This window comes from Ursus maritimus, unplaced genomic scaffold (genome assembly GCF_017311325.1).
Source record: "Ursus maritimus isolate PB19 unplaced genomic scaffold, ASM1731132v1 scaffold_23, whole genome shotgun sequence".
Lineage (NCBI taxonomy): Eukaryota > Metazoa > Chordata > Mammalia > Carnivora > Ursidae > Ursus > Ursus maritimus.
In genome coordinates, this window is record NW_024424786.1 from 8,210,896 (window position 1) to 8,223,206 (window position 12,311).

At 47.6% G+C, this 12,311-nt stretch overlaps 1 protein-coding gene across 2 annotated transcripts in view; it reads left to right on the forward strand.

Annotated features, from left to right (window-relative positions):
* Window positions 1–12,311, forward strand: part of NAV2 (neuron navigator 2) — a 383,478-nt gene that overhangs the window by 255,286 nt on the left and 115,881 nt on the right. For both annotated transcript variants that reach the window (XM_040638895.1, XM_040638894.1), the window contains exon 11: window positions 8,462–8,584. In XM_040638895.1, the coding sequence (XP_040494829.1) occupies window positions 8,462–8,584 (123 nt within the window). The remainder of the gene's footprint in view (window positions 1–8,461; window positions 8,585–12,311) is intronic.

Here is a 12,311-nt window from a genome sequence, read left to right on the forward strand (position 1 = left end):
TTTGCTCCCACGGGTCGTCTTATGTTCCTCGCTGCGGAGACTGCTGCCCGAGACCAGTGCCTCCCGCTCTGTAATGTGCATTAGAACCACCTGGGGGTCTTACTGAATCTGGGAGAGTCTGATTCAGAAGGTCTGGGAGACTGTGATTCTAAAAGGTTGCCAGGTGATAGGGAAGCTGCTGGTCCGTGGCCCCTAGTATGAGCGGCAGGTAGGGTCTCAAGGTGCATGTTGTGTTTTGTTGTAAGAACCTCCCCACTGTGCCTTCTGTTCTCTTCCAGAAGCTTTGCAGCACGCAGCTTTAGGAAATAAAGGCAGTGGTGCCCATTTCCCCTGGTGAGGCTTCAAGGGGACCCCTGGGACCCTTTGTCTCCTCCTCTACTCAGGCCTGCCTTTTCCTGCTCCTGCCTGTGTCCCCATGGCCTGCTGAAGCTGAGCTCCTGTCGGACTAGCTTAGCAACGTGTTCGTAGGGCTCCCCAGAGGGGCGTGCTCTGGTGGCTAGGCTGCGAGAGCAGACTCCAGGCTCCGGAGCCCGGTTCACTTCTGCAGCAGGCTTGACTTCCTGCCGCACCGAGGATCAGAGAATCAGGATCAGCCGGGTCTGCCCTGTCATCTGGCTCGCCTTACAGCCAGGACTCGGTGCGACGGAAGTGAAATGCAGACAAGCCAGGGCAGGGGCTAGTGTCCCTTGAGCTGTGGGGATCCCCAGCTGGCGGCTCATGGCTGTGTTCTGTGCTCTGAGCGGGGGTGACTCATGGTACCGGCCTCAGGTGGCTGCTTCAGGCTTGAGGGAATAAGGGAAGATTTTGCCGGAGATGAGAAAACGACGGCTATACCATCTTGGTGAAAGAAAGGTAAGAAACGGCTTGGATTCTCTGGGTCCACATCTCCCCTCTGCCTTTGCCAGCAGAGTCATTGGAGGAGTTCCTCAAAAGCCATGAAAGCCAAAGAAATGCTTCTGGATTACTTGTGTTGTCCAGTCCAGATGACTTAGAGCTGAAGTCCTGTCGTTACCGGAACCCTAACGGAGAAAGGCATGCAAACCATAGACTTTCTCCAAAGGCAGCTGTTGGCTTTGTTTCCTTGTGTGGCAGTTTGAGGTGACCCGTAATAGAGAAGAGGCTGCACCATGTGCTTTGATTAGAGCTCATCTTAATTTGATTTTAAAATATTAAAGATAGAGGCACCTGGCCGGCTCAGTCAGCAGAGCGTGCGGCTCTTGATCTCAGGGTTGTAAGTTCGAGCCCCCTATTGGGTATATCTTTTAAAAATAAAACAATATATTAAAGCTATTCCATGAGGAGGGTATTAGAATCACTCAGTGATGTGTCTCTGTAGTTGTCATTTGGGGTGGAGGGTGGGAGTAGGGTGGCCGTGGCTACGTGAAATATGCCACATTTGCCTCGGCTTTAGTGCCTAAGAACTTTGAGGACAACACAGAGTGGTTTCCAAATGTTTCTTAGTAGATCCTTAAGTCTTTGCTTAAATTTTAGTACTACAGTTTTAAAATTAGCCCTGAAAAATTAAACCCACCTCCCCCATCCTATTTTTGCATTGCAAATGCGTTCTCCTGTTCCCTTAAGCCAAATGAAACAGTTTCTTTTCTGTCTAGAGATCAGCTTTCTTTAAAAGGCTGTAGCAGCTTTGTTAGACTGGCTTGTCCGTTTGTCCTTCTGTGACCCAGAGTGAAGTTTATTCATCTGACTTCTAAGAGGCCCTAAACTAAAGGCATCCTTGTACAGGTTGGTCCAGAAACTCAATTTACATGCTAATAAACCTAGAGAGTACGTGCTGTGCAGCATTGCTGGGGGGGCAGAGGGGTGCTGGGAAAGCATATGTTGTTGGGGTCCTGGACACTTGGGGAGATGCTCATCTGCAGGGACTTTCATCAGCCCACAGCATTTTCCTTTAACCGTATGCAACAAAGTGTGTGTTGACATATATGCCCATATAGTTGTATTGCTATTGGCAAGCAATTGTACATGTACGTGTGTATATATATATTTTTTTCTTGTATTCCATTTTCTTTGCTACCTTCATGTTTAAACCAGAAGTGTATCCAAAGCATATAGATAGGTTGACACATCTTTGAAGAAAAGATACTCAGCTAGGCTTGATTTTTTTTTCCCCCCGATTTGTATTACTTTCATGTCTTGCATCTGAGTGTTTCTGTTGTTTTGTCTCTTCGTGCCGTGCTCTATTAGAAATGCACTGACCCTGATCAGGTTGGTCTGTATTTCTTCCCCTTCCCGTCCCCAGTCCCTGACAGAAGGTGATTTCTTTTGCAGTTAGTGGAAGTCCGTTTGTGTTACTCATGCAGGCCATGCTGAACAGTGAACTCAGGGAACGAGGAGCCACGTTCCCCTCCTTCTGAACGTGATTCACAGACCCAGTTTTACTTGTTCGCATTGTTGTCTGATTACGTTTTCAGAAGAGATCTATTGACTAAACGTTGGATTCGAAATCTAGTGCATTTGTTCTAACAGGTCCTATTCGACTCCAAAGTTTTCTCGTAGCTAGTGCCAGTTCCATAGAATGCACCTATTTTGTCTAGAAGTTTCCTCAGAATAGCCATATGGTGTTCACAGATCTCTCCTGGCCTGAGGGACGGTGAGTCTACCCTCCAAGTCTGGTCATTCCCCCAAAGGTCTGAGACGACACAGACAGGATTCAGACAAGTGGTGCCTTTTGAAAAGTCTGTAGAAGGAATTTTTGATGAGAAAATGCTCACCCAAACTGGAGTATTGAAGGATAGAAGTTTTGAAAAGTCAGTGTTCTCTTTGACACAGAAGCCAGAGCCTCGGGGCGCCTGGGTGGCTCAGTCATTGAGTGTCTGCCTTCGGCTCAGGTCATGATCCCAGGGTCCTGGGATGGAGCCCCGCGTTGGGCTCCCTGCTCAGCGGGAAAGCCTGCTTCTCCCTCTCCCTCTGCTTGTGTTCCCTCTCTCGTTGTGTCTCTCTCTGTCAAATAAATAAAATCTTAAAAAAAAAAGAAGAAGAAGAAGACGAAGAAGCCAGAGCCTGTTAGTCGTTTGCTTAGTACCTTCATAGCTTCCTTGGCTCAAGGTCAGAGGTCTCAACCTACCTGGCTCCCCGATTGAGCCCCAGTCCCCGTGCCGCCTGGCTCCCGTCTGTTCCCGATGCTCCAGCCCAGTGATCTACCTCCCATCCTCTCCATTTCTCTCTGCTTTTGTACGTGATGCCCATGTGCCTAGACAGATCCTCCTCCTGTGGCTGGCAAACTCCTGTGCACCCTTCAAAGGCCAGCTTTCATAGCTCCCCTGTGACTCCTCCCGCCGTGTGCTCTGAGCCTGTCCTCCAGCCTTCTGTAATACCGCTCTTCCTGTCGTAGCGGAATTATCTGCTCAATGTCAGAGTCTCCTGTAGATTTTGAGCTTCACCAGGGCAGGACTAGGTCTTTTCACCTCTGTACCCCAGCCTAGTACAGAGCCTGGTACCTACCAGTTGTGCGATTAAAAAGTGAGAAGGGGATGTTACCGTCACTGCTCTGTGATATGGGCAATCACGGCTGTTGGTAGTCACAGCAGCTAATACATTTGAAGTGCTCCCCACGCACCAGGCACTGGGCTTTGTATCCAGCGGGGCCTTTAACCCTCCGCAGCCCAGTGAGGTTAATCTGTAGTTTCGCTCATCTTGTTGCTGAGGAAATGGAGCTCAAAGGAATTACACCAAAACGTGTGACACAAGCTGGGGTTTGAACCCACCTACCTGCACTGCAATCCTAACCACAATCTCATTGTCCTCGTCTGAAAAACAGATAATACACTTGATGAGAGCCTTGAAGGTTACAGTGTCATGGCTTATGGGAAGCACTTTGCACAGTACCCAGGTAGCCTCCATAACCATTAGCTCTTATTAATAATGATGAACCCAAGGTCCCCCAGCCGGCAAGGGGCAGAGGAGACATTTGAACCCAGGTCTTTCTGACAAGAGAGCCCTATTGCTAACTCTTATGCTCGTGGGCCAGCCCAGGGTGACCCAGCCTTGAAAAGAAAACACCCCCCGTACACACACACACACACACACACACACACACACACACCTTGTTTCGTTAGCCCAGGCTCCATCCGGGGGCCTCCGGGGAAGCCGTGGAAGGTGGAGGCAGAGCGTCTGCACCCATCACTGCTGAACTCGAGAGGCTGATGTGGAAATTGTTGAGTTGCTTGGTGGCTTAGTCAGGACCCCACGAAGCAAACATTAGGATGTTACTGGTACATCATTAGGTTCCAGCACTAATTATTTATTTCCCCAAGGAGAAGGAACCCCACAGTGTTGGTGCGGGAGGATCCAGTCCCTGGATCTGCTGCTTCCTCTCCTTGTGACCTCAGACCAGCCCTTTGATCTGTACCCAGTGTGAGCCTTGCTAAAACTCCCAAAGGTGGAGAATGGCCGGGGCTCCCCTGCCGCCACCACAGCGTCCGGAGCACAGGGCTTCTCAGCCCTCCCGGACAAGGGCCGGTGATTCAGACGGCCGCTCCCGTGACTGCCTCACCCGTAAATCATGCTTTCCTAAGGGAGTAACTGGATGAAGGCGGTCTATATTAATATGTTCGGAAGCCACTTCCTACACAAATCTGGGTCAAACCGGAATTTTATTTTTCATTTCAAGAGTTATTTAAAAACACATAGGGAGCGTTTTATAAATGAGACTATTGGAATCAGTGGGTCATAATTCAGAAATAAATATTTTACATTGGATTCATGAGGGTGAGCCTGGTCGTAGTGACAATTGTCTCCAATGCTGTGCTGTCTCCTAGTGAGAGGACATGAAACAGAATTTATTTTTAAGAAAGTTATTTAAAGGGGCGCCTGGGTGGCTCAGTCATTAAGCATCTGCCTTCGGCTCAGGGCGTGATCCCAGGGTCCCGGGATTGAGCCCCACATTGGGCTCCCTGCTCGGCAGGAAGCCTGCTTCTCCCTCTCCCACTCCCCCTGCTTGTGTTTCCTCTCTCGCTGCCTCTCTGTCAAATAAATAAATAAAATCTTAAAAAAAAAAAAAAAAGAATGTTAGTTTTAAAAAAGTTATTGGATATGTGTTTTTACAAATGTCTGGGAAAAGATGAAATTCCCCATTTCCTCACCATTTCTCTCCTCCCCTCCCCAATCCCCTCCCCCACCACTGTCATACCCAGTGAATGAAATAGATTTGCAGCAACGCTGGGTCACAGATTAGTTGTATTCAACTCCCTGGCTCTTTAGTTCTCTGTGCATCTGCGAAGGCAGAGGATCTGATTTATCTTTGCCTTTCCCCTCCTCTCGGCCTGAACGAAATCAGAGTTCCGGGCACAGCTGATAGGCCAAGGTGACACATCCAGTCCCATCTCTCCAGGGCAAGTCCCACCGCTGTGGGTTTTCATTTTTGACAGAACAACACTGTGCTTGGGTGTTAGTGGGTTGGGGGCTGCGGCGCGTCTCAGCAATCGTCTGTGGACCGTTCTCGAGGCCCTGCCCCGCGCAGCCTCCGCAGAACGCAAAGGCTGTGTGTGGGGGGGGGTGGTCATCAACACGCCTGGGTGCCTGTAATTGCCCAACTGTGTGTGTTGTTTCACCAGCAATAAAAGCCCAGCAGCGAAATGAATGCTGAAATGAGTATGTTTGTCCTTTGACAAGATCCCTGCGGTTGAAAAGTTTTCGTCTCTATGGCTGGGTGGGCTTTGTTAAAACCAAAATTCACTGCCTCCCTTACTGGTGCAGCAGACTGCGTTTTGAAGCGCTTCCCCTGAATTCTCCTTGAAAGGACATCTGATCTAGAAAATCTAGCCTCTGGCAAAGTTACTGCATTTTGAAGTAGGTGGGTTTTATCTCTCCTCGTGCTGGCAATGGAGTGTGTACATGGAACCCACCACTGGACCCTGGGTCACACTGAATGGGTGAGTGGGGGGATGGACAGATGGATGGGGAGACCGGCAGTTCAGACTTTGCCTTTCCATCTATCTTAGATGTCATGTTTGCTGACATTTAAGAAGAAGGAAAACGTGGGGCGCCTGGCTGGCTCAGTCAGTGGCACATGCAACTCTTGATCTCAGGGTTGTGAGTTCGAGCCCCACGCTGAGGGTAGAGATTACTAAAAAAAATTATAAACTTTCAAAAGAAAAAAAGAATTTTTTTTTTTTAAGAGGAAAGGGCACCTGGCTGGCTCATTTGGTGAAGCACACGACTCTTTATCTTGGCGTTGTGAGTTTGAGCCTCCCCATGTTGGGTGTAGCGATTACTTAAAACATAAAATCTTTAAAAAATAAAATAAAATAAAAAGAGGAAAGCAAACCTGTAATTGGTGTCCTCCCAAAAAGTTTTTGCTAAACCCCATCCTATGGCTGTGTCTTTGGTCTTCATGCAACAGAAACAATTTGTCACGAGCTCTTAGTATGGGTTAGACACATGGGATATGAATGTCAGTGGAGTAAGAATAATCCCTGTCCTCAAGGAACTTACTGTACAATGTGGGAGATAAGCACTAAAAGGTAATTATACAAATAATTATTAAACTATAGCTGTAATCCCTATCTTTTCTGGTTTTGTTTTATTGAGAAACCATTCATAAAATTCACCCTTTTTACAGTGTATAGTGCCGTGGTTTTTTGTATAGTTGCAGAGTGTTTTTGTTTTGTTTTTCAAATGACACAGTTGAGAGAAAAATTCAGTCTAATCTGTTCTCATTTTGTTGGCACAACCACCAGCAATTGGCTTGACTACTCCAACAGACTTTACATCCCATTGGCGCTGCATTGCCTGCGATCCTTAATGTCATAAAGGAGGGGTGGGAGGGGACATCAGAGAAGTTCCATTTAGACGTGGTGTCCTAGAAGCTGCCCGAGGGGAGAATTCTCTTGATGCATATGGAAACTTCTTCTCACCCCAGATGCACCGTGAGAACTGTCTTCTCTGCCCCTAACTCAAAATTACTGGTCATGGGCAACCTCCAGAGCAGCCTGTAATTCCATTTTCCTAAGAATATACCCCAGAAAGGACCCAAACTTGAAGTAGAAGAAAATGCAGAATTGACCACCCCCAGGATCTCCTTCATATACTCCGAAGCTAAAATACTAAATGCAGTGAAACTCTCTGCGTGATGTAGCTCAGCTGACTTTTTCAGGAAAATCACCACTCATGGGTCTTCTTAATAAATGTCATTTCACTTGAAAGGCGAGACACCTGTATTTTTAGACACCTTGCAGGTCCATCTCATGCGGCCCGTGTGGGAATTCAAGGGACCAAGTTTGGTTTCTTGCTCTGCCGGACTTTTGTCTTGCCTTCCTGTCCTCTCTGAAGGTGGGGGTGATCGCACAAGCAGTCTCCCTTATGGGATGTTGGGAAGGAGGCAGGGTAGATGAGGTAAGGCTGCTTTGTACCGAACTACCTCCTACCAGAGGTGGCTGTGTTCTCAGGAACTGGTCTGGGTAGCGGATGACAATCGATACAGAAGAAGCGCCAGGCGTACCACCTCCCCTGACAACACTGACTCCATCGGAAGATAGCTTTGTGGACTCACCAAGAAATCTAGAAGAGTAAATTAGTCTGAGTGTTGTTGGAGAGTTTTGTGACAACTCTCTTAAGACATCACTATCAAAGGTGAAATTCACCATTGTAGATACTTCAAGATAATGACACCCCTACTAATGTCTTCCATGTGTGTGGTCTCACGCAAATTGCAGAGCACCTTCATATGCCTTATCTGGCTAATTCTCATGCCTGCCCTGGGGATGCGGGAAGACTGTGATATTCCCATAGTTCAGATGAAAGACCCAGGACCCAGATGAGCAACCTGCCCGTGATAACAAAGGTGGCGCATCTGTCCTCCGTCTTTTCTTTCCACCTCTTTTATTTATTTATTTAGATTTTATTTATTCATTTGAGAGAGAGAGAGCACAAGCAGGGGAAGAGGCAGAGAAGCAGACTTCCAGCTGAGCTGGGAGCCTCATATGGGACTCGATCTCAGGACCTGGAGATCATGACCCGAGCCGAAGGCAGATGCTTAACCGTCTGAGCCACCCAGGCAACCTCCACCTCTTTTAAAAGCTTGCCTACTTTCTCCATTGCTCTGTTCTGTCATATTTTTTTCCCTATGATTTGCTAATGATTGTCAGTTCCACTCCCGTTACTTAGGTAAAACACCTGCTTGTATAATTGCCAAATTAAAACGAATGTCATGAATACATCTGACGGTTAATGTTATTCACTAGTTCCCTTCTGCTTCATGGATTCCTGTGAGTTTGGGTTAATTAAGCCAAGTTCTATTTTTGCTAGCAAGTGGGGTGATCCTTTGGGTTGAATCAACAGCTGAGTTATCCCTGGGCTGCGATGAATGACAGAGCCTCAGGAAAGCCTCAGTTTGTTCTCCCTTCGAGCACCGGATGGCCATGCAGGGCTTCTGGATGTGAACAGCAAGACTGTACAGGAATTGCTCTTGACCATATATTTGCATCATCCTCTGCTCCTGTTGAAGGTACATGACCGATGGTGGACTTGGCCTCTACACTCGTCGCCTGAACCGGCTCCCCGATGGGATGGCTGTGGTGCGGGAGACCCTGCAAAGAAATACCTCCCTGGGCCTTGGTGATGCTGACAGGTAAGTTTGCTCCACTTGGGACTGACCAGGTGCAGAGATCATTGCAGAGCGGCCTGAGAGGTGAGGGTGTGATATGGAGAGCAGACGGGCACTGCTGTGACCCACGCAGGGGTTGGGAGGCTTTGAAGTGGTTTCTGTGGTCAGGAGCTGGCACAGCAGCCAGTAGAACGCTGCTAGAGGGTCCTCGAGTCCTGCTTCTGGTTAGGGTGGTGCTTCTGACAGCGAGAAAAGAGGGAGTTCAGGCTTGGGAGTTTGGATGGTTGTTTTGACGGTTGCTACTGCGTCTTTGTCGATGCCCCAGGCCCCAGGGATCTGCTTTACTTCCTCTGTTAGCCAGCTTTCTAGGTATGGTAGCTTGGGACACAGTCCCTCGTATGCACAGAAGGCCTGTGTGCACAAGGGAGTGCTCCTGGCCTTGGCTGAGGAAGCTTCACTGTGGGTCTCCTGTGGCCTGGCAATAGGCTTAAGGATATAGTCCATACGCCATGTGCTGAGGAGCTGACATTATAGCACCGGACCGGTCCTCGTTGCAGCCACCGTCAGAGATGAAAAGAGCTTCAGAGAACATTGCAGTATAGAGGGCTATTTGGTAATCCTTACTCTGGCACAAACAGATCTATTAAAGAAGGGGTTCGGACTATATGATTTCCGAGATCCCTTCCTGCTCTGATGTGCTGTATTTCTAGATTTCATACCCTTTACTGATGTGGCCGTTGAAGGATTGTGCTGGCATACTTGACCTCTCTCCCCACGTGTGCTGATGAGACAGAACATGGAATTTAGATGTGTGTGCTTGAAGTCACCATACATTTTTGGGCGCTAATCCTCAGGTGCCAGAAAACCACATATTTGCAGCACAAACCCAGCTTCTTGCTGTTCTCTTAGCTGGATGTACTTTTTACAAAGAGCTAAGTGATGTCTGTGGGTCTCTGGCTTAAGAGAACTAGGGCATGTTGAAGTTCCCCCCAGGAATGGAATTTGCTCCAGAGAAATCTTCATCTTCTCTCTGGGAAGGCTGAGAACGCTGTGCTGGTCTGAACACTGAATCAGTTGTCAGAAACTTGGGATCTGGCCCAGGCTCTGCCATGAACTTGAATATGCCCTTCTCAGAGTCCCCCAGTGTCCAGGGTGGTGATTTATGCCAGAGATGACAAAGGCTCTTCACCACCGTGCCAGCTCAAGTCAGCTTTCTTCTCGTAATTAATTTGTTTAAAAGTATTGGTTTGAGAATTCCCTAGAAAGGTGAACCGCTTAAGAACTGCTTTTTTTTTTTAATACTGCTCTTTTTTTATTTATTTATCTTTTAGAGAGGGAGTGTGGGGAGGGGCAGAGGGAAAGGGAGAGAGAGAATCTCAAGCAGGCTCCACGCCCCTCACAGAGCCCCACACAGGGCTCGATCCAGCAACCCTGAAATCATGACTTGAGAGACAGACACTTGAGCAGCTGAGCCACCCAGGGGCCCTGGAGAACTGCTCTTTCTAAGGCTGAAACGCTCTATAACTAAACTCTTTGGAGGAAATATTATCAGGGAGAAAGTCTGTTGTTGTAACACCCCCACTGGAGATGTCACAATTTGCCTGGTTATTTTACTTCTTTGTATTCTCCTGTAAACATGTGGCCGGTTAGTAAATCTATTAGCATGTAATTCAGGCTTTACAAGGTACATTTTCCCTCGTAGCAAAAGAAGAATCTGTGCTAGGCAGTTTAATTTAATGCTTCGTTGCAGGGTTAATGGAATTATTATAGATCACAGCTGGGCTTATTCCTGCTTTTGGAGGTGGGGGCTGGAAAGATGGATAGCGTTTGTTATGTTGTCCAGCTCAGCCTCTTTGATGGGACCAACTGGACAACAATGTCTTCTGGTTCTCCCCAGACTGGAATGCTCAGATGGGATCATTTAAGACCGAAAGGATAACTGACCAGCTTTTAAAGATAGAATTCAGGTGGCTTTTTTTTTTAAGTAGGATTTAGTAATGCTTATAATTCTCCTATTTCATATAAGTTTTGACCTGTAGGCAGTGAGATAGATTTTACATTTTTCTAGAATATGTTTAATTCCATTCATCTCTAAAGTTATTGTAAGGAGACCATAGAAATGCTTCATCTCTGGTTAAGTTGAAATAGTAGTAGATTTATTGCTAGGAAGTTCTTCATGCAAATCTCTTCCAAAAACTATACCCTACATGTGTATTTCCCAAAGTGGGAGGCTAACATTAGTGGTACAGGAAATAATTTTAGATAATAGGTAGGGAAATATTTCTTTTACATTTTAATTGTAATATTTAAAAAATGTATAATTAGTACATCAAACCCAAGATTTTGCAAATATTGTTTTCTGGCAAAGAATAGTGTTGGCATGAGACAATTTAATGTGAAATATCAAAGAAGAATATCACAGATGGCGTGCAGGGTTTTTTTTTAAAGGTAGTATGCAAATGGCTGCAGACAAGGTAATCCTATTCTTGTCCCTATAATGAGAAATATGTTCTTTAAATTATTTAAATTCGACAAGTGAAAAAAATACCAACCCCCCCCCCAAAAAAAATGCAGCACCTTTCCAGAATTCTTTCCTTTTAAGCTGAAAAAAGAAGGTCCCAGAGCTGAGATATTTCCAGGAAGCTCTTTATAAAAAGACAGCCCAGTCCTTAAGGTTCACACACAGGCCGCAGGCTACATGAGTGTTACGAGGGAAATAGGAAAAGTACTGAGGGATGAGGCCTGGTGAGATGTCAGCCCGGAGAAGAGGAGCATAAGAAGGGCAGATCGCCTCACCGTGCCCACAGGAAAATCATTAACCTCAGCCGTGCAGCTCGGCAGCTACAGCTCTTCCAGGGGAAGGCCCCGCAGGACGCTGACCTACAAACCGTGGCTGTTTGCAGCAGGATGTGGCTGGGGTGTCTCCAGCACTATTAAAAGGAACTGATAAGAATATGTACCTTGGAGCCTGGGAGATAGGGACCACGCCGGTGTGTGAGTCCTGTGTGTCACCAGCCGGCATCTGAGAAGGAAGAAAGGATGATAGCAAACCCGCAATGCCAAGTCTGCCCTTGATCTCCTGTCACTCTTCGGGGCTGCCACCTTGGGCTCCAGTTTTTACCGGAGTGTCATCGGTGGCCCCTTCCAGCAAACTAGAGCCAGCCGGCTGAGGGGCCAGGATCAAAAGGGACAAATGGAGGTGACTTGTTCCAAGTCACTGGCCCCAGATAACAGGCAAATGCAGAGAGATTCAGCACGGAGGGCCCTGAGCGGGCAGCCTGGGAGGAAGAAGAGAGAGGCCCCGGGGAGCCAGGAGGCTGGCCTCGTAGACCGTCAGATATTTTGCTGAACTCCAGCCAATTCCTGCATGCTGTCCCCTCAGGACCCATCAAAAGTTCTTGAACTCCCAAGAGCCGAGAGCTTTAAACGCGTAAAGCTCAGCTCTGGGAAAGCTTCCATTCCCAAGAAGCTCTCTGTGTCCCTCCACAGCCTCACCGCGCTGCTCGGGGCCCTCCCTGACATCACCGACATGCAGTTCAAGGCTGCTTCTAAATGGTGTCCCCGGTCATGCAAGTGTCACTGAGGGCACAAGGATAGAAATCAGGCCCCTTGTGCACATGTAGGTCGGGAGGACGGCTTTGGAATGACCCGGTTACTTTCTTCTACACCATTAGAATATTTATTGACCTCCAGTGGCTCTTATTAACTGAAGTGGTAATAAAAATAGCACAGCGCGAATGCTGTGCGGGGA